Here is a 23,432-nt window from a genome sequence, read left to right as displayed (position 1 = left end):
CCACATAAAAGACCTTTTACGTACATTTTCCTTAAAAAACAAAAAAACAAAAGGAAAAGGAAAAAAGGTCCAAAGAAACACAATTTACGACATCAATAAAAACAAAACTTTCAATCTAAATATAACTTTATTCAAAAAGAAAATATATATCATATTATCCTGATATCTTTTGGCAAACCAAAAATGAGCACTCTTATAACATTGTGTCCAATAAAGTTGTTATGGACCATGTGTGTATGCTAGCCAATGAGATTGGTGGAGGTTATGTTGTGACATGGGGGTTGGAAGGACATTTATTTGTTGAAAAGAGCAGAAAACCGAATCCAATATTTAAACAATATTGTACTCCGTATTACACCATAAATATCATGATAAGTTACATTTAATTACTTGCATTATTCTTGTTCATTTTTTTAGAACGGCTATTATATTCTTGTTCTTAATTTTATATTATTCGACAATCAATCAAAAAGTTACCCATCATATACATGAAATTTAAGGTAAAAGCAATAGTGTGATAGAAAAGGATTATTTGTTAAACTTTATTTTGAATGGTATGGTTCGCCTTAATGATATTGACTCTTCATATAATTAATCTTCAAAACCGAAAGAAACATCATTATTTTAAGAAAAAACTTTTATTTTCAAACTGAGTAGCATTTTACTCAAAACTTGATATTGAACTCAAAACATTAAAGTCTCAAGTCCGATAAATATCAGTCCATCTATTGATAATTGATTGATGGATTATTTGTTATATAACTTATCTAATATGTATAGAAACTCTTAGAAGTAAAATGTATGATAAAGATGTATATTAGAGTCAAACTAATGGATAAATTTGTTTATGGCTTCACATGATATTCCAAAATCGTCGAGGTAATGGATTAATTTGTTTATGGCCTCATATGATATTTCAATTTCAAAATCATCTAATAGTAATCACCTGCATGGCTACATTATTAATCCATGCATTGTATAATAAGATATCTTGTACAAGTAATTAACTAATATATAATACGCTATTACTTAATTAGCTTGATTGTATTCATAAACAAATTCTATTGCTATAATTGTATGGTTTGTTTATATTAATTTGTCTAGCAATTAATTAAATTGCTTGCTTGCCGTGAAAAGAAAGTAGCGTAAAAGAAAAGTACGTGTGATCGAATTGAACAAATAAATGTCGATAAACACAAATGTACGTGTACGTGTTAGTAAAGAAACCAACTAAAAAGTAGGATTTACCTTTTTTTAGAAATGAAACTTGCTGATCGATCGAGCTTCAAGTGAAGTTTGACTACACTTAGTCACTCACTTTTGTATTGAGTAGTCAATTTTCGGTCAGGTAGTATCTATGATCCCTTATTAAAAAGACTGGTCATATATTTATATACATAAATGGCGAAAAGGATGAGACAGATGAAAGCAAAATGGTGGCATAGCGCCCATGCTCGATAATGCCCCATCACATACAAATTCACATGCTTCTTACACCATTTCCAACCAACCCATGCCATCATCAATCACACACACTAGCTTATCTTCCACCCTAATATATATTATCAACTATAATTATATATGCCATGATCGATTATATGTACACATATAACGGCAATCTTTGTTTTTCCACGATTATCTTTAAAATGTATCGGCCCACTTTTAGTAGCTAGTTTAATTAATTTAGAACGTTAAGTGAGTCTATCATTTAATTTTGAACACGTTAAGAGGCATATCTATTAATTAAGTCGATGATAATCATCCTACCTAGAATTAATAACGGTCGTAAGGGGTGTTAATGCCCCCCTTTTGGGGTTCTAGATAGCACCCCGACCTTATGTATGACGAAATCCTGACTATAATTAGCATGATTTGGATGCTTCAGAGTATTACTGGGAGTGATTTTTATATAACAAAATTTAGTCATTTATAACAAAAGTACAAACTGTATTATGCAATAGTTGTTGTAACTGACTAAAATTTGTTGTAGCAACATCACTTTCCGAGTATTATAGAGATTATATCATTAGTGATTTAGTGAGTCAAAGGACTAAGTAGCATATCGCCCTTAGATTTATGTGGGTCAAGTTCAAGTCGAGAGCTATAAATGGTTCTCCCTAAATTGGAAATTGGTTCTCCCCTAAATTGGAAATTAAGGTTGGAGTTGTTTTGATGTAGCTATTGGTGTCATTGAGTCATTAAATGCTTAGTGTATGAAGTGATTGAATGTATAAATAATATTTGTATATATCTATACTACTAATTAAAGAAAATACCCTCCATGTTGGAAGTTACATGGGGTGAAATGTTTAAAATGTTCTCCCATGTAATATTTTCATCTACCATCCTTAAAATGTTTAATATTTTCACTTACACTACCCTTAACATTAATGATTAAATTACACTATCAATCCTTTATTTTTGAAAATATCTTCATTAACCATTTACATCAATAATTTACATCAATTCACGCTTCATCTACCACCAACAATCGCCTGTACAATTACATCATCGTTGCCACGACCACCGCTGCATTGCGCGAGTAACGTGCTAGTTAAATAAAAAATAGATACTGACAGTTATTTTTATTTATTAAATAAAAAAAACATATAGTTTGACTGAATGTATTTTAGCTATTAACTTTGAAGTCTATTAAGTATAAAAGAATTGAAACAATTCTTATGTAGCTTATGACTTTTTTTTCTAGAACTGCTAAAGAAATTTATTATTAAACGACAAACTAGCAAGGTGATAGTCACCAAAAATACAATTACAAATACACATTCAATCTGGAAACGAAATGAAAAACAACAATCTCTAGATTCATCCCGAATATTGATTCTTATGTAGCTTATGGCTCTAGCAACTTTCTAGTACGTTATGTATAAAAATAATTATTGGCCGATAAAAAATTGACTAACTTGAACAATCAATATTCTTGTTAGAACGTGATGTTGGAGTAAACATGATTCGATTCGAGTTGATAAAACATCACAAATCGTATTGTAGAACCTGTAAAAGCATTAAGCATGATTGTTATTGATTTCGGGTTCCCAAAACAAAATAACTGAGTACTAATGGGATAAAGATTCGGCTGTAACGTGATGCACGAATCTGATGAGGAAGACACACGAATTTAAGGAGGGATTTAGGTGTGTTATGTGTGATTATTCGTTCTTCCATTAACCTTAATTTAGGGTTAATAACTCTCTATTTATAATGAGAGTATTTACACATTCAACTTCTCTGATGTTTGATGTGTTTAACATTAGTTTTCATAGTTTAAACCATCTAATGGGAAACTATGTAGTATATCTTTAAGAGTAAATACGTCAATTATATATTTACTAGATCGACATGGGGATTTCAGTTATTGTCAATTATCATATCATGAATGATAGATGATCAATGTCGTTTACACTAGCGTGGTTCCAACAAGTGACTCACTTTTATCTAACCAACCATTTGGATTTTTTAAAACTACTACTGTATTAATAAATGTTTCTAAACACATAACAGTACATTTACCCAGTTAGGTATCCGTTGTTATTGAATAACTTATGTTAGAGTTTATTGTTGGAGTGTGATCATTTTATTATAAATAGCATGTCCGGAAATAATTAAGACTACGGGGTCACACGAAGACACGGTAACTCTATATTATTAATTGATATATTAAAGTAATATATTAATTAGTTTGATTACGAAATGATTAATTAAACATAATTAAATGGTTAATTGTATTTAATTAATTAAAGAGGGAGATTAAAATGTGAAATTTAGAAATTGGTGTTGGACACTAAAATTAAAGGGGGGCGGGTTTTGATTAAGGCTTTGTAAGCCTTAATCTAACTTGTTTTCCAAGCTAAGATAATTTAAGGGTTTTTCTCATTCTTTCACAAAGCAAATTCTCTCTTCTCTCCCTCTTTCTTTAGGTTCGGCCGAACCCTCTTCCAAAGGGTGTTTCGGTTCTAAGTTTTAGGGTTTTAAATAAAGGGTTGATTGGTTCGTGATCGGGTACTAGCATACATTATACGGGGTGTCTAGTGTGCGATCGTAGAGGAGTTTTGCTTTAAACCCTATTTAATAATAATATCATTATTATTATATTTTATTGGAGCTTTGCATAAAGTACACATCTCAATTCTATTCTTTATTAAATAATTTGATTACATATTTGTTTTGATTCTTCCATTACTCGTGATTATATGTTTATATATACATATTCTAAACATTTATAAACTTGAGTCACCCAAGATTATATATATGAATGAATGAAGCATAGGTGAATTGGATAAGTTATAATAAGAGTGGAATGATTTAATGTAGATTTCCTTTTTCTAAATATTTTTCTCTTATCTTAATACACATATCTATCTGGATTTTGATCCGTTATTTTATTATATTTTCTACATCCACCGAAAGGTATATATATAGATGAAAGAAATGGGGCCATGCCACGTGAAGTCGTGAACACACATATTTTAGGATTTCTTCATAAAATTTTATTTGAATGTTTTCTTGAGTCATTATTTTCTGTATATTAAACGTGTGTATATAGTCTTCTTTTTCAGTTTTAGATATAGTACGTTGATCATAAAACAATAAATAAAAAAAATTCCATGAATTTACTTATACTTGTAGGCAGGTTAAAGGGCCATTTTATTGACTAAAGCTCTCATTTTAAAGTTTTTGTCCTTAACTTTTGTATACTGTCTTTCTACGATTTCAATTAATTTACAATCTCTTTTAATTTATGAATCATTTTCTATTAGATCTAAAAACCTACACACTATGCAAGATTATAATACATAATTATTTTTTATATGTATAGATAGATATCGTGATGATATTTGTATAGAACTATAGATAAATGAAAGTTATTTGCCATGGGGATGATCAGATAAATCCCTCCAGCATAAGCCATGCTGGATTGCTGGCCCTTTATGTTGCTTCCTTTTCGAATTACCCCACATCCACCTCACTTCCCTTTCTTGTTTTTAAATGTGAAATATGTGATTTTCATTCTTAGATTTATCATGGAAAAAAAAAAACATAAGCTGGGGTAGAATCCATTTTTCTACACCCCTACAGTCACTGTAGTAAACTAGACATGGCTTGGAGCCATTCAATTGTAAACTCAATAAAACTTTGTTCCCACACCAGTTTGAAAGTTTTATTTTCTTTTCAAACTTGTACCAAGCAAACCAACTTTTGCGCTATACTGGGATGGAAAAGAAAGGAGAGTAGAATGAAAATCAAAAAATTCATTCTTAAGAATTTTTTAAATGTAAAAAGGAAAGATGTTGAGACGATAGGAGGGAAAAATATCTAGTTATTTTTGTTTTAAATTAAACTTTTCTTCTCATTTTTGATGTGATTAAGAAAGAAAACTTCATCTCCCTTTTCTTTCCTTTCCACCCCTGCACAACATATTTTGACCATACAAAACAATATATGCATCAAACAGTTATACAATACAACAGCAACTGTACAACTGTTTGATGTATATGTTGTTGTAGGGTAAGGTTCATGTGAAAACTATTCACATATGAACATATGTGATTTCAATTATAATTTGATTTGTTCATATGTGACAAATTTGTTCACAAACATCATTCACATATGAACATCAAGTTATAATTTAGAGGTTCTCATGCTTCTTTTAATTCAAATGGTTCTCACATGAATCTTTTCTTATTGTTGTATATGTTAAGTTTATGTTGTGTATGGATCATTTTTCTTAAGTTAACTAAACAATACAATATTAGATTTTTATCACGTTTATCTTAACTCGGTTTTGACATTTATCAAAGGCTACAAAATACATTAACATATACATGACATATGTCACGGGATCTTATATATGTTTTTAACTTTTAAGACCTTTTTATCATTGAAGTGGAAAAGATTCACTAGCCAAGATGCATTGACTAGTCAAGATTTAATTTTCACCTCTTTTTTTCTTTTTCCCCTCAATTTATGTGTCGGTCTACTTGGCATAATTGAATTGAAAGTTATGGGAATATCTGGTTATTAAAACTTAAAAGGTATGCATATATTGACATTGATATAATTATAAAGACATGCATAATGGATTATATAAATTGATGAGATTTTGGATGTGGGTTAATGTTTACTGTTTAGTTTCTTCAATCCAACCAGCAAACATACGCAGATCACCCACAAGAACCCAAAGATATTAAAACATTTAAATGGAATACTACAAATCAAATGCTTTGTGTAGGAAGGTTGTTAAACGCATGTTTGATACACAGATTTTTTTTTGCAAGGAATGGAATCGATTGTCAGAAGAATTAAAATCTAAAAAATGTTTTCTGAAAATTAAGAAAGTAAATGAATATATTACTTCTCAAGCGGCCAAACCCCTAAAGAATGAAAATTTCATTCAATCGTACTGATATTTTTTCATTAATTTGACAACCAAACATAATACAGATCGACATGCAATTCCATTTTCATCATAAACGTGACCTAAGCGTTAACGATGTTCCAAAAATATTATCTCAAGATCAAAGGGATTAACCCTCTTACCAATAAAAATGATGATAAGTTGATAAAAGAAAAGAGGCAGAAATGATAGTTGACGATTGATGATGATTATGGCTAATCCGAAGGGAAGATTATATATATTTTTTTGAACGGCGACAATTTTATTAAATAACAACCATCTAACAAGATGTTAGAGGCCGGAATACAAATAAAATTAAGAAGACATCATGCTAAGAATCTAAAGTGCAAGGAAGCTAGAAAACCAACAAGCTACAAATACTAAAAAGTAGCGTGTTGTTACAAGAATTCCATGGGGACATAACAATCTGAAAGTAGCGATCCATAGATGAAGGAGCAGCATATCATATTCCAAGTAAAGATCTCCATCACAATTAGTGTGCAGGACAACAGATATACCATCAAATAAGATCGAATTCATTCATCTGCTCTATCACGACTCGGGCCATGAGAAACCAAAAGACGATTTTTAATCCAGTCCCCCCAATCTATTTTTCTTTTCTTGTACCTGTTGTTGAACCACAAAAATGAATAATGAACAATAGCATCGACGAGATCGAAGTCTCGTTTCTTGGTGGGATTGAACACAGCATGGTTTCGAAACTTCCATAGTTCCCACCAGGTGACGAAAATAATGGAAGTGATAATATGATTCCCTTGCATTCAATTCGGACACAGTTACCATCCAAAGAGTCGAGAACGTCTATCGGTTCCATGTGAGCCTGAATATCAAAGTCCAGCCACTTACTGATCGCCGCCCACACCTCCCTGGCAACTCTACAGTGTGCCGGAATGTGGTGGAGAGTTTCCAACCCGTTACCACAAATAGGGCAGATGATGGAGGTAGTCTTAATGCCACGAAACCAAAGGTTGCAACGAGTAGGAAGACAATTTCTGAGAGCACGCCATACATGTGTATGTTAACCTTACGAGGCAGAATTTTATTCCACCTAGTACTGATGTGATGAGATGGAAGCATGATATCATCAAGCTGCTTACGAAGGCCATTAACATTAAAGTCAAGATTATATACTTCTTCAAATATACATTGCCATCTTATAGCTAGTATATATTATACTCCTGTGTTCCACATTAGCTCCAAGCACTTTGCATAAAAATGACTTATAATATTTGTTGGTTTTAGTCCCTTGGGTCAATTAACAATTTAAACTTGACAATTTAACAGTTGGCTTGCCCATAAGTTTAGCTTAGTATCCCTAAAATCTGATGATCCAGTACATCTATAACTCTAAGCTATAAAAAGTTTCCAAAATTGGTGATTATATTTTATTGGAAAATGATCCATATGAATTTACCTATTTTAGGTATTGTCATGTTAAAAAAAATTACAAATTAAACCTTTGAATTTGCTAATATACATACCCCTCAATTTTACATAATCTCCCCCTGAAATACACAAGTTTTACCTAAGATAGGTATTGTATGTTTTACCTATGCTTCTAGTAGCATGTATTATACATGCTTTCTCCACACAATTTTTTAAAAATTTAAACATTGATTTCAATCACATGGCTTAAGTTTAATCTTTTTTAAATGATTTGTGAGAGGAGAAGAAAGCATGTATGATATATACTTGAATACTTCTATTATATATGATTTTTTCCTTGATGCGAAAATTTTATCGGATGTTCTAATGTTCTTTCTAATTTTTATTTGAATGACGGATCTTTATATACTTATCATTATCAACAATTATTACAAAATATGTGACTAGCATGTATATTCTACTAAATATATTCCTCAAATGCAAGATGATAAGTTGATAACTAATAATTCTAGTACAAATCGAAACTAAGGTAAAAAATGTAATGTTGACTCTAAAGTCTAAACAAATGTTTGTGCATTCTGGCTTTTTAACTAACAAGCATTTCCTATATCTTTTCAAACTAAAATTCTTATGACCATCAAAGTTTTCGTATTTTTTTTTTATCCATTCCATCTTCTGGTATTGCTCAAGAGATCAAAAAATCTGTATTTCTCCTAATCGGGTACATGCACGACATGCATTTTGTTTTTTTTACTGCTTTTATGTCTTGGATCATGAGATCTAGTGGCTCTAATGCCAAAAATATTAAGCATCTATAAAAGAGAAAAATAACTCGTATAGACTCAACCTTTTATCTTTTTGTCATTTTAGTCACCTATCTTTTACTTTTGTTAAAATAGGATGCAACCTTTACTTTTTTTTACCACTATAAGCACTCACTTTTTATCTTTGTTAAAATAGGATGCAACTTTTCACCTTTTAACATTTTAGTTACCCAACTTTTATTTTTATTAAAATGATAACTAATATTTTATCCATTGTCTATTCTCTTTAACATAAAATCAATACCTATTTTAATTTTAGCTTTAATTATTGGATTCATAAAAATAATATATAAAATATATATGATGTATAACATAAGATAAATCATTTATTCATTAATTAAAGTTAAAAAAATATTATATAAACAACAACGACAATGACTTTATATACAAAGATATTTACAAGGTTTTCGATTCCTTTAGTTACAAAAAAGTTTTTGGTTAAAAAAAAGAAACGGTAAATAGGTATGGATGGATTTAATAATGGTGTTGATGTGTCATCCTAAGTTTTGATGACAAAGTAGTTGTTTTAAGTGATATGATAAGCTACGTGGAAACTAAGATGTACTCTTTATAAGTTACCTAACTACATGTTGATGTTCAAGTATACTTTAATACCATTTTTCAAAAAAAAATTATAATGTGAGATTTTAATGTAAAAACTTATCTAAAGGTTAGATCCCATTTTAAAAAAAATAAAAGTTGAGTGACTAAAGTGGTAACAAAGTAAAAGATAATTGACAAGTGGTAAAAAAGTGAAAAATTGCATCTCATTCTAACAAAAATAAAAGGTAGGTGATCAAAGTGACAAAAAATTGAAAGGTTGAGTCTATATGGGTAATTAGAGCCTAAACATATATTAAGTTTAAATGACTTGTGAATGACTGGATACGAAATCTGTGAGGAAAAAACATCTTAGAAAAGTTACATGTATTCAAGGGCATATTCACTCATTGACGACAATTGTGTGTTGTTGGATGAGGATCTTCTAAAATTGCTTTCAACTTTATAGTAAAGTTGAAAACATCTTGACCTTTTGATTGAAATCAAATGTCATAAATAATCTTGACCCTTGAATTTAATTCAAAGGTTAGGATTAACAACTTTACCAATAAAGTTATAGATAACTTTAGAGGATCCCAATCCGTATTTGTTTTGTACATAGAAAAATTCGAGGATATTAATGAGATTCATGAAAGAACGATGATGAATAAATGATATGTATCGAAGATTATTAGTATTATGCTTATTAGTACCAGTCGCCACTTTCCAGGAGAAATCCTGGATTCGAGTCTTGCCAAAGGCAAACTTGAGATAATCAGGGGATTATTAAGTGGTTGAGATTCACCTGGATACTAGCCTAGCTAGGGGATTAGTGGGTACAAAATGATACATGAGATTATGAGGCTCCCATCCAATTATCCTTTTTTTTTAATTATGTTTATTAGTGGTTTGCTCCTCATGATATCACAGTTTTGAACATCTATATGAGTGACGATCATTTTATCGTACCAAAGTATATATAATACTTAGGGTATGTTTGTTTTTTTATGTAACTGAATAAATAAATAATATTTATATGAATTAAGTTAATATAATTATTTTTTATTAAGTTAAAAAACAAACACTTTTAATGATTTAATGAATTAAGTATTTTTATTAAGTCATGTCTTATTTATTAAGTTAATGAACAAACACCACCTTAGTAATCAAATAAACATTTTATACCATGATGATACAAACTAAAAAGCACTTACTTTGACCACTAGAGGCAAAATTCACCCATATTCTCTTTTGAAATCAAGGCTGGTGTACCAACTATAATCAACTGCTCGCTTATTGCTTATGTGTTTATAATGGCTAGAGATTTCCTCAAGTTACAAATAACTTGATAGATCAAGTTATAAGAACCTTAACCCTTGATTTTAAATCAAGGGTCAAAATATACCCAGTCAAATTGGATAACTTGAGACAATCCCTTCCATTTATAATAGGTTATTATTTCCAAATATCTTTATTATATAAACATATTGTGATTATTTATGTCATAAACTTTCAAATATTGGTTATTAGATGTACTTAAGTATATGTAGCAACTATATAACACATGTAAATCTAAATGTGTGTTTAATAAGAAATGATCAACAAAATATCAAAATCAATGCTAATATTAAGCAAGATAAAATGTGTATCTTTGTGTCTAACAATTGAATTAATTAGACATATTTTTAGACTATTGTTTAAGTCTATTTATCATTACTCATTTTAATTTTAAATGGTTATGTTCTTATAAGAGGTGTTTTGCATTGCGATTTCAAAAAGGATTTTTGTTTTTAAAAGTGTGGTTCGAAAAAATACGACTCTATCTGCTTTTTCAAAATCACGTTTTCTCTTTAATTATACAAATGTAAATAATACTTGTAGCTTTTACATTCATATATTTTATCTGATTATTTATATTCTACAGACACAATAATAATAATTAAATAATTTTTCTAAGCGCAATTATTGTTATTCAAATAGCAAATTTTCTTCCACAGTTATAGTTTCCGTTTTTATTGTCGCGCATTGTATATATAGAATTAAAATCCGTGCAAGCATTTTCGTGTCATCTCATATTCTTTTATTTTTTTGTTAATTTGGTGGGACCCACATGCTTCTTAAAGTTTTGTCCCTTTTCCTCTATTCTTTTTACTGCTTTTAGTAGGACCCACAATCTTCCTTTCCTTTTTTTACTTTTTCGTTGCTTCTTAGGGGAGTGGGAGTGGTTACCCTAAACCCAATCTTTACCTCAAACTTTACCAATTCACCCCAAATCACCCCAAAATGGTGGCGCCACTCACCCCACCCCAATTTCCACATCATCTTTTTTATTTTCATTTATTTTTACTCCACAATAAAATCACAAACTATATTAAATTAAAAAATATATTAATAAATAAAAACATACACATATATTGTTGAAAGAAAAACTAAAAAAAAGAGGGAAGGACTAAACCGTAAACAATAATAAATACATGTAATAAGTTTTCATATGTCAAAACTATAGGGTCAAAACTATAAGGGCTAAATATATAAATAAATAATTATAAAAAATTTAAAAAAATTGGAAGTGGTGTACCCCTGCCCCTTGCCCACTGTCTCCTACATATGTATATACATATACATATATCATGTATATATATGTATGAAACTGCAAACTAGTCTATATATATTAATAAAAATTTTAAAGAATAGTAAAAAGAGAAGGAAATCACCGTTGCAGGCCCACACTCGCGTTTCTCTCTTCTCAGTGAGACCACCCCAAAATTCATCCCTTTCACCCCACCCCGAGCTACCGGCGGCGGTGTGCCCGCGCGGTGCCGGGGTTCCCCGCACACTTCCCCGCAACCACTCCCACCCCTCTTAAGGTTCTTCTTTTCCTCTATTCTTAACTATATCGTTGCTGTTTTTTTCAAAACACACAACCTTTTCTACTTTAATGCTTTTGTGGGTCTCACTTTGAGGTTTTTTTTGTCTCTTACATTTTTTGATAAGGAAAGTGAATTATACTAAATAATAATATTTTGATGTATCTACTAATATTTTGATATATTTATTATACTGGAAATACACGTTACTATACAGTATAGTAAATATTTTATTGTATATGTTTATAATATTTATCTTTCTACTTTTTGTCATATAACTTACGTTTCTTTCATTTTTTTGTGCGAAAGTTTGATTTTATTTACTTTTTGTACTTTTATTTTTTCTAGCGTTTGGCGCGAAATTTTCATTATCTTACTTTTCACTACATAACTTTGTTTTCTTTACTTTTGCCAACCAGTAACTTTTTGACTCTTTCTATTTCCGCCACGAAATTTTTTAACTTTTTAAATTTTGTCACTTAACTTTAATTCTTTTACTTTAAGCACTAAGCCTGTGTTCTCGAGTTTATATGTAAAAGATAAGGGAAAAAAGAGAAGAGGGATGAATAAAAGAGAAGGGGTGGAGTTTCCTTCCTTCCAAATCATCCCAAAAGTGAGAGGAAAATATCTTTAACAAATTCTATAGAATTCTCTTTCCAAATCTTTTCTCTTCTTCCCTTAAATAAAACTCAAGAACCCAAATATTTTTAAAATCCTTTACAATCTTTTCCTTTCCTTTTAAAACAAAATTCAAGAACATACCCTAAAGTTTTGTTTTATTTAGTTTTTAAACTTTTAACTTTCTAATTTTTACCACGAAAGTTTTATTCTTTTAATTTTTTATCACAGAAAATCTTTAATAACCATGAGATATAAATTTTACGTGTTATTATCTTTCCCGGGGCAACGCCCGGGTTTAAAAACTAGTTTGTAATAATGACTAACAAAATCAACATCAAAAACAACTTTCTTTTTTAACCAAAGCAAAATAAATAAAAATTAAAATTAACAAAACCCCTCTTTTTGACCCAACCCCTTTTGTTCTCTACAATGGACATCACTGCAAAAGCTATGGCGCAGCTACATTTTGGTTCATCCTATTTCCTCTCAGGTTTCTTCTTTCAACTCTTAAACACAAACCCATTTGCCCCGTTATATTATATATGTATATATATACACACACACACACAAAATGCTCCCACTAGTTGTTTATTGCTTTATTTACTCTGTTAGCTTTCTACTTTCTTGCTTTATTTTGTTCAATGTTTACTTATGTTAGTAATGTCACATTTGGGTTCTTTTTTTTTTTTTTTTTTTTTGCATTTTGTTTAGTTTAAGCTGCAAAGTTATTAACTTTATGTGCTAAGATTTGTGGGTTTTAAGTGTTTGTGGATATTATGTTATTGGGGTTTTATAATTTGTTAAGTTGTGAGAGTTTAAGAATCAAGTTTGTGATTTTTTTTTTCTGTAGGTAACCAATATTGGTAGATAGTTATATTTGGTTTTCTACGAAGTTATTTTCCGGATTTAAAGCTATGGCAACATGTGTATCAACGTTTTTAGTACTGTTAGAAGCTCGAGATTCAATGAGGGGGGTAAATGTGTTTGGAAGAAGGGTATCAACCTTGAAGGTGAACAATGGGAGACATAACAATGTTGTGTTGTATACACCGAAGATAACATGTTCTGCGGTTAATAATTACAATAACAAAGATTCATTTCTCAATTTAAGGCCTGAGGTTTATTTGCTTAGAGGTGAAGGAAACAAAACAGTAATTAGTCCAGGACATGATGATAAGATTACGGAAAGTTTGAAAGATTCAACAAGGCCTGTTAATTACAATGAGGCTAAGATTAAGGTGATTGGTGTTGGAGGAGGTGGGTCAAATGCGGTCAACCGGATGATTGAGAATGCAATGAAGGGTGTGGACTTTTGGATTGTTAATACGGATGTTCAAGCTATGAGAATGTCGCCTGTTTTCCCTAATCAACGGTTGCAAATCGGTCAAGAGTTGACCCGTGGACTCGGTGCTGGTGGTAACCCTGATGTCGGTATGAATGCTGCTCAAGAAAGTAGACAATCCATTGAAGAAGCTCTTGAGGGTTCGGATATGGTTTTTGTCACTGTAAGTTTTGTTCTTGTAATCCATTGCTGTGTAGCGTTCACCTATTGGTCATTTATCTGTCAATCTCATAACTTTATAGAATTTCGCAAACACTCGAAAACATCGGATATCTGATTATTACAACTTCAAACAACATAAGGATTATCAACTTTGATATTGTACAACCCATTATTTTTACATTTTAACTTAACTTCAAATACTATAAATGTGTGCAGGCGGGAATGGGTGGAGGAACAGGTACAGGTGCGGCTCCAGTCATTGCAGGGGTTGCAAAGTCAATGGGAATATTGACTGTTGGTATTGTGACAACTCCTTTCTCTTTTGAGGGTCGGCGAAGAGCAGTTCAAGCTCAAGAAGGAATTGCATCTTTGAGAGAAAATGTTGACACTTTAATTGTTATTCCAAATGACAAATTATTAACTGCAATTTCCCCGTCTACACCTGTAACAGAAGCCTTTAATCTAGCCGATGATATTCTTCGACAAGGGGTTCGTGGCATCTCTGATATAATTACGGTATGAAATTTACAAGAGGGGTAAAAAGTTAAATTCTATAGTACATTCTGATGGTAAAATGGGCGGGTCAGGTAATGGCCAAAAAGAGGAACTATTGGAAGGGTTAAAATAGGTTTCACTGGGTTGTCCAGATTCCAGAAGTTATTTTTGCCCCAAATTGATACTTCCTTGCTATAATTATTCGGTGTGTGAAATATGATTTCCAAGAATTATAGCATTTCTATAATATTTTTTTACGAATTGGTTTGTTGCAACAAATTACACCTTTTGAAACTTTTGACCAGTTTCTGTTTAAGCCAATTATTTTATTTTACATACCTTTTAAAGATGAAATGTAAGCTAAATCAAAAGGCCCATAAATAAACGGGTCAAATTGCCACCTCTAGTATTTCATATTATGTGTTTTTAACTAAATTTGGCATTTCAGTGGCTTTTAAATGATGATGGAATACTTTCTAGTTTTATATATGCAAGCTTCTGAGCTTCTCCAAACAGTTGATTTATCAGTTCAAATTAGTCGTATGGAGTGGTTTCCACACACACAAAAAAACAGATCAATAAAATTAAATGTAAATTCATTAAATGATGTCAATCACTTTCTTGCAGCTAAATATCTGATTGTGATTCTTAAAAATCATAATAATCGCTTTAGAAATGCTTATCCAAGCATCCCCTTGACTAATTTAAGTGCATTGTTCACTATAAGCATGACTAGCTTCGTGGTTGATACATGTTCCGTATGTTTGATGTTTACTTATTTGGATTATGAAGATAGTGTCTTTCACTTGGGGTTCTTGTTTTAACCTTTTTGATATACTCACACGTATACGCAGACTTCTTTATTATCTTACATTTATCTAACCAAATCTAAGAACCTTTTTTTATACTTACGACATGAGTTACTTGAAATTGCAGATACCAGGTCTGGTTAATGTGGATTTTGCTGACATTCGAGCCATTATGGCAAATGCAGGCTCATCATTAATGGGGATAGGAACTGCAACGGGTAAGTAGAAACTTGAAAGCACTACTTGCTTGAACATAATTGGACTGCATTTTGTTTCTCCACGAAGTTTGATGAGTATCATAGAACTTTATTACTTTTTACCTGTTCAAAATAGATGAATGGATTGTCAACATGCAACATCATCCTAGCAAAGCTCCCATTGTCGATTATTTATTTGATTTTGACCCAGAGAGGAGAACAGTATAAAAAAATAGAATAGTGAAAACCCGATAAGTGTATATAAGAAAAATATTGTTCGAGTTCCTACTAAAGCTTTTTGGGTGAATAATTAAAAGCCAAATTCATCACTGACAGTCAACAAATACAGTTTATAATGATCGGTCACCTGTCTATTGGATTGTCTATTTGATCTCCAGATGATGCTTTTTTTTTTTGTTTTGTTGAATCACATAGCCATATCATATTTGTAGGCTCACTAGAAGGGTGTGGGGGTGAATAGTTAACCTTTGTGTTAGTGACCTCTGTTTAAGATCCCTACTTGTTAACAAAGTATTGGTATTATGAAAGCTCTACGTGCTTTACGCAAATAAGTAAGATGCAGGATATATAAATGAAAAAATGTAAAGAGGGAGGGTAAGAAAAATAAACCCGTGTATGTTGAATTCCATGTGTGTGCACACCTTTTTTTAACCAAAAATGGATATTCGAAGAGTCAGTTCACCGATATAATTTCAGATATTTGCACCGAGCATCCGAGATTTGAAAGGGAAATAACATGATGGAAAACATGGGCATAAACAAAAGCAACTCGGTAGTCAGTTATAGTTCTAAAAACGAAAGAACTTTTGACAATATTATCACTGGATTGCTACTAGCATAGGCTATAGGCATGCCGCTAGGGAATTATTATCAGTGTCTTGCTAGTAGCATAAGCATGCCATTGGGTCTCACCTTGATCTGGCTTCAATCTTGTTAGTGCACAATCACATATCTAATAATGCACTCCTGTTATTTTGATGACAGTAAATAATGAACATGTTGCATCTAATGATATGTTTTTTAGTTAAGGTATCTGATTTATTTATACAACACTCGATATTTCTGTTCTCATGTGTTTGTCTTGCTTTAACTTAAAAATTGTTACAATATCTTTTTTTTTCAACTTTGAAGTTGATATAGATATATTTCGTTACAGGAAAGACTAGAGCAAGAGATGCTGCATTTAATGCTATTCAATCACCTTTGCTAGACATTGGTATAGAAAGGGCTACTGGAATTGTTTGGAATATAACGGGTGGGGCCGATCTAACATTGCTTGAGGTCTCTCTCTCTTTAAAAGTTCTGTTATTATTTTATAATTTTTAGTGCCAATACTCTTTATATTTATAACTTCTATTCTATTGTATATTTTTAAATCTAATTATTCTTAAAGGGTGCATATATCAGTTATATACTTAAAGTTGTCTGTTTGAAAGTTAAAGTCAGCGTATAGTATAAGGCTTTAAGCATCATGCAGGTCATCGATAGTCCTATAGTGGAACTTTCGTAATCTTAACTGATTAAGTTAATGGTCAATTAGAAGTTTCTATCAGCATATTGTATTTTCGTGTCGTTTGACTTTTGTGGTCATACGCTCATGCCTATCACTAACTTCACCTCGCGAGAATTGTAACATTTTTTGGGGGAGCCCCACGAGTTTTCAAATTTCCATTTTAAAGTCAAACGATCTTTTGCACATGTGTGGATTATGCGGTTGTTTATTTAATAAGCCTATCTTTTTATTGTCCCTATAAAAACACATTGAAATTTCTGCAAGACAAATATGCTACTTGGTGAATATTTTTCTAAACTTTTGTTCAGATTAAAACTCAATATCCTTGGGGACATTGTAGGTAAATACTGCAGCCGAAGTCATATATGATCTTGTGGACCCCACTGCAAACTTAATCTTTGGAGCCGTCATTGATCCATCTATGAGTGGTCAAGTAAGCTCAATATATACTTCTATACCACTGATGAATAATAGTGAAGCTTTTAAGGGCTTTTCTATTGAAGTTTGATTTTCTTTCCTTGGGTCAATGCAGGTCAGTATCACTCTAATAGCAACTGGATTCAAGCGACAAGAAATTGATGACCCACCTCCTCAGGTACAATTAGCACTTGATCTTTATAATTGAGGTTTAATCAAGAACCTGTAATTTATAGGCTGTACAAATTTGGTGGGTGAGGGCAGGTCTGGTAACTTGTCGAAGCATGTAGAAAATGGGTTGGTTTTGGTAGATCAAAATACTTTCTCCAAAGTTTAAATAGCTATTCTGCCAAACATGATATGAAAAATTGCTAATGATTATTTAAGTTTTCCATATAGTGATATAAGTCTTATGCAATTTTTCATATGCTATACTCAGTCTACTTACAATCCATTTGACCCGACTCCTTATTGTCGTTATTGCTTGGCCCGTTCATTTGGAAATGGGTGTATACTGGTATGACTTGTTTGCATTATGATTTTGTTGTAAATCAGGCAAATGTAGCTGGAATGAACAGACGGGCAACAACTTTCACAGAAGGAAGCTCAGTAGAAATTCCAGAGTTCTTGAGGAAGAAAGGGCGTTCACGCTACCCACGGGTATAGTATATAACGGCAATATGCTTTTAGTTTAAAAATTAATCAAAGAAATTGTACGACATGCTTTTTACCCAATGATGGATGATATTTGTTAAGTACTATTTGGCAAAGTAGGGAAAGGGATTAAAGCTGTACAGGATGCTTGTTTTGTTTACATATTGATTATATCTTGATCGACTCAAGTGGCACTATGTTTTGATCAAATTTTGCATATTTAACTGAACAAAAAGAAGAGAAATATCATATATAATTTCATTATTCCTCTAAACCTTTCTATCCTAAATCAAGAAAACTCAAAAGTTTTTGTCACAACTCGTTACGGTGCCAAAAAATACACCGAACGCCCTTTTCATATGAACACGACAAAACTAAGCCTCCAACTTTACATGTCGGGTTTTTTCTCATCAGTGGATCTTTGTCCACGGGAAGACCTCCGGGAATTTTGAACAGGGTTGGTTAACGGGTCATATTTTTGGGAAGCTAGATAATTGAGAGCAGTGACAACATCAGCAATGAGTGGTCTCATATTAGGTTGTTCTTGGACACACATTGCAGCTATTGCTAATGCCTGGTATAGTCCTCTCACAGGATATTCACCTTCTAGCACCGGATCTGCCATCTGCCAAAACTTCCTCCTATCTTTAAATAATGGTCGTGCCTATACACAAAAAAAAAATCATAAATTATTCTGTTTCTAGAAAGTCTTGTCAATTAAAATGGAACATGATACACAAGTATAAGACTCAAAATGCAACTAAAGATCATATTTGCCCTTAATTAGCAAATAACTCTACTTTTCAGCCTTGGTTTATTGTCATCTAGAATAAACCCAGTGGATTTATATGTAATTTGTAAATGAGCACAATGTATAATTTCTAGTTGACTCGCCTTTAAGGTTTCCAGAGCCACCACTCACAGTAGATGGCGATTTCAACCCCATTTATCTACAGACGGGTCAAAATCTCTAAAGAGTAAAATAGTTAACACATAATTTAACTAGATCTGGAACAAGCTAAGCAGGTCGATAGTCTTCTAGAATGTATTCAGATATATAAAGAGAGGCAAGGGAAGCATTGGCTTAATGATAACACCAAAAGATGGAACAAGGCATCAGATCCTTCGTATATGTGGGCCCAAAATCCCCACAAAATTGAAAGTGAGATATTTGGATTGTAGATGACTCCCTTAAAAGCAATACATCATAAAAGAAGATTCTCAATCTAAAAAAAACTTTATATCAACTTCGTCCACTAAAGTTAAATCTAAAAGCTATATGTTCATAATTATAGTTTAAGAAAAATCAAACTTGTGTAATTATTTATGCGGTTATATATTTCTAGATCCACAACAAGTTCCATTAATTTTGAACCTAAAAAAAACGATCTTTTTATTCTATCATAGTCAAAGACTAAGCTCCAATGGTAGTATTTCCTTCAAATAGGCATCGTCTTTGTACCATGACAGTAAGAGTACTAAAGAATCAACTAAAAAGAACTTACCCACGCAACAAGATTTTGCTCTGCTGCAGATCTTGTATTATCTATTGCTTTTCTACCCGTAATGAGCTCCAATAATACGACCCCGAAGCTATAAATATCTGATTTAAATGTAAGTTGGCCCGTCATAGCATAATCAGGAGCACAATACCCATAAGTGCCCATTACTCGGGTTGAAACATGAGTTTTGTCTCCAAGTGGACCCACTTTTGCTAGTCCGAAATCAGACAATTTGGTATGGAAATCCTCTCCTAGCAAAATGTTAGAACCTTTCAAGTCTCTATATATAACAGGTGGATTCATCTTGTCATGCAAATACTCTAACCCTCTAGCTGCACCAGCCGCAATTTTCATTCTAGTGTTCCAATCAAGCCGTTTTCTGTGGGGCCGGCGATCTACCATAAAAATACAAACTTTTAAGCATAAATGATTGATTCACATACTAAAAGAATTAGAAAGTAGAGATTCGATTTATGCGAAATGGGGGATTAAAATCTAAATGTCATCTTCTCCCTCATACTTTAACTTTAAGAGTCAAACAAACTACTTCAATTTCAAAGCATAAAATGTTATGTAAAACAACCATAGATAACTATAAAGCACATTAAACTTACTGTTAACGGATTTGCACTTCCGGAAACTAGCTAGTAGTTCGGCACTTGCATTGCATAGAAAAGGAATTTAACAATAGAAAGAAAGAAAAATAATTTAAAAGGATGGGATCAGTACATACCATGCAAATGATCTTCTAAAGAACCTAATGGCATGTACTCATAGACCAATAATCTTTGCTCTCCTTCAGCACAATAGCCGATTAATTTTACAAGATTAGGATGATCCGCCATGCTTAATGTCAAAACTTCAACAACGAATTCCCTAATTCCTTGCAACCCATCACGATCCAACTGCTTTATAGCGACAATCTGCACTTTTTTGTAATTAACAGAAACGTTGAAAGACTTGAGTATATAAAAATTAAATAAAGAATGTTTGCCCCCCAAAGATAGTTATCTTTTAGCTTAAAATAAAGAATGTTTGCCTCCCAAAGATAGACATCTTCGGGCTACTGTGGGTATCCTCCCTTTTCATTATGCAAATTCTTGGATTTCGCAAATTCGCACTAGATACAGAAAAATGGTATGAGTTACTAGTAAAAAAATGCTTTTAAAGAATGGGTCGGACTGGTTTAACCTGCAAATATTTATCCATCCAATTTTATATCTATAAGTGAGGTGTCATTTAAATCACAAAAACTATAATATTACTATAACGATAATCGTAATCTTTATATAAAATGATTTGTGAGATTATATCCCCTACTGAATAAATTACAGACTTCGGGCAACTTTCAAAGCTTTAACCCATGTGTTATGTTCCCTTTTGTTAGTATCAGCTTTTCTTTGGCCAGTTTAAGATTTAACACAACCCAAATGAACCATAAAAATATATCAACGAACACCAACCTGATCAGAATCCTCAAGTTTTCCTTTGTAGACTTTACCAAATCCACCCTCACCCAAGAAATAAGCAGCTTTAAAATTATCGGTTGCACTCACTAATTGCGCATATGTGAACGTTCTAGCTTTACTCATAGAGCCTCCCTCTTCTGGGGGCTTATTCTTCTCAACAGACTCGTTTGAAACCGGTGGTTGAATGACATTTTGTACATTTTCCTTCTTCACTTCATTAGCCCGTTCGACTTTTATTGTATCTAAATCATATAAAAAAAATTATATTAGCATAATGCTCTAAGTACAAACATCAAAAATCAATATTTGTGAAACAAGGACACAAGAAGACTTTTATAGCACAAAAGGTTAAAACTTCATCATGATTTTTGGAAGAGAACAAAGGGGTCATAATAGTAATCAACATTTCAAATGTAAACAAAAGATAAGAAAATTAGACAACTTGGTTTTCAATTCGCCAATCAAAATTAAAATAAATCCCATGAAACAGTGTTTGGATGTGCATTTTGAAAGCGACTTAATTTAATAAAACACAGTCCATGAGTTGTTGTTTGGACATGCTTCTGCTACATGAGCTTGCATTAGTAACTCCTCACAATCGAGCATTCGACAAACTCTAATTAACTTAAGATACACCAATATTTCGTAACTAACTATCCTCTCCTTTTGATAATCAAATACTTGTAACCAAATAGTAGACTAGACAAAATTTACCCAAAAATATAGTAGACTATGCAAACACTAGAAGTTGATCAGATAGTCGGTCATTTGCGCAACCAAATACCACCCTTAATCTTGTACTATTCAACAATGCTCTTTAGATTAAATAAACAAGACTTTTGACCTCTCGATATCATTATAACTAATATTCAAACACAAACTGATATGGACCCTAATTTTTTTACTAAATAAAAATTCTTAACTTGATTAGCAATTGCTAGCTGTTAAAAATAGTTTAAATTAACAAGCTATTAAAAAACTAATATTTCTGTCATAAATAGGTTCAAAAATCAAAAGCTCCAAAAAGCTTTTATCACTTGATGAGATCACTAATCAAAAAATAGAAAGTTCATTACAAGATTCTAACTAACATTTAACACAAGTAAACACCCAACAACAACAATACCCAATCCCGGCAAGGTCACAGTGCAGAGGAGGTGAGCTGTAAACAGTCATACTCTAACCAAGGTAGAAAGGTTGCTTCCAAGCAGACAACCAAGTTAATACCCAACAACTTAATTATATCAAACTACATACAAAAAGTTACATCTAATTTCACTATTAATACAAACTTAACATCATCAAACAACAAATAGAAACCACCAAAATTAACAAATTTTCACAATCAATGACCAAAAACTCATAACAAAAAAATACCCAAATAAAAATAATTAAAATTTAATAAAACCCATATCCCCAAATTGAATTTAGAACACATGCATGTATATAAACAAGAAAAACAGCCCAAATTCAAGAAACATAACGCTTGAAACTTTATACATAAAAATTGAAACTTTATACATACCAGAAGCTTTGGTATTTGATTGATCCTTTCGGGTGTTATTATTTCTATTTTTCTTTGATGATGATTTTTTTGTTGAAGAATCTCCCCCTGCACAAGGGAAACAACCCATTCCTTTTTTTCTGTATCTATATATATATATATATATATGGATATTTATTGATTATATTGTTTAAAAATGAAAATAAATTGTAAAAAAAATGATTATATTATAATTTTTTTTACAGAAAACCCAAAATTTAAACCAATCAGAATGAACACAGGAGAGAGAAGAAAAGAAAGGCAGAGTTTATTTTGCAGGTTTATAAAGAGAGAAAGATGGGAATGAAAAGCCCATTATATATCTTTGATGACTTATGATATAAGTTCACCCCTTCTAGTTTTCAAGGTAACTATTAAGTCCTTTAAATTTTTTTAAAAAGTGGTAGGTTTATCCTTTTCTTATTTCCTAATGACATTTTTATTAAAATTTGATTACACAGATTACAGATAAGAGCAATAAGAGCATTAGATGACACACAACAAATTAAAGGACCATGTCAGGTTTCCTAACATGGTTATTAAATCAAGCTAAAAAAACCTTTGGGTTGGTTGCTCTAAGGTTTATAGTTTTATACTAAATTAATTGTGTGTTATCTATGATTTTATTAGTGTATAA

General features: G+C 31.6%; 2 protein-coding genes across 2 annotated transcripts; one reads left to right on the top strand and one right to left on the bottom strand.

Moving 5' to 3' along the window:
- The first annotated feature begins 13,062 nt into the window (after positions 1 to 13,062).
- LOC122583016 (cell division protein FtsZ homolog 2-1, chloroplastic-like) lies at positions 13,063 to 18,491 on the top strand. The gene is made up of 8 exons (XM_043755454.1): positions 13,063 to 13,161; positions 13,522 to 14,176; positions 14,392 to 14,691; positions 15,607 to 15,697; positions 16,854 to 16,978; positions 17,551 to 17,643; positions 17,743 to 17,805; positions 18,183 to 18,491. The coding sequence occupies exons 2-8, from the start codon at positions 13,586 to 13,588 to the stop codon at positions 18,291 to 18,293; spliced, it is 1,374 nt and encodes a 457-aa protein (XP_043611389.1). The 5' UTR covers positions 13,063 to 13,161; positions 13,522 to 13,585; the 3' UTR covers positions 18,294 to 18,491.
- Positions 18,481 to 23,008, bottom strand: LOC122583017 (probable serine/threonine-protein kinase PBL7). Its single transcript, XM_043755455.1, has 5 exons — positions 22,778 to 23,008; positions 21,247 to 21,494; positions 20,517 to 20,706; positions 19,787 to 20,178; positions 18,481 to 18,945 (listed from the first exon to the last, which is right to left on the bottom strand). Exons 1-5 carry the CDS (start codon positions 22,884 to 22,886, stop codon positions 18,670 to 18,672), a joined length of 1,215 nt encoding a protein of 404 aa, XP_043611390.1. The 5' UTR covers positions 22,887 to 23,008; the 3' UTR covers positions 18,481 to 18,669.
- Positions 23,009 to 23,432: the final 424 nt, after the last annotated feature.

This window comes from Erigeron canadensis, chromosome 9, assembly GCF_010389155.1.
Source record: "Erigeron canadensis isolate Cc75 chromosome 9, C_canadensis_v1, whole genome shotgun sequence".
Lineage (NCBI taxonomy): Eukaryota > Viridiplantae > Streptophyta > Magnoliopsida > Asterales > Asteraceae > Erigeron > Erigeron canadensis.
The sequence above is the reverse complement of the archived record's forward strand: the minus strand, read 5'-3'. Positions and strand labels throughout refer to the sequence as shown.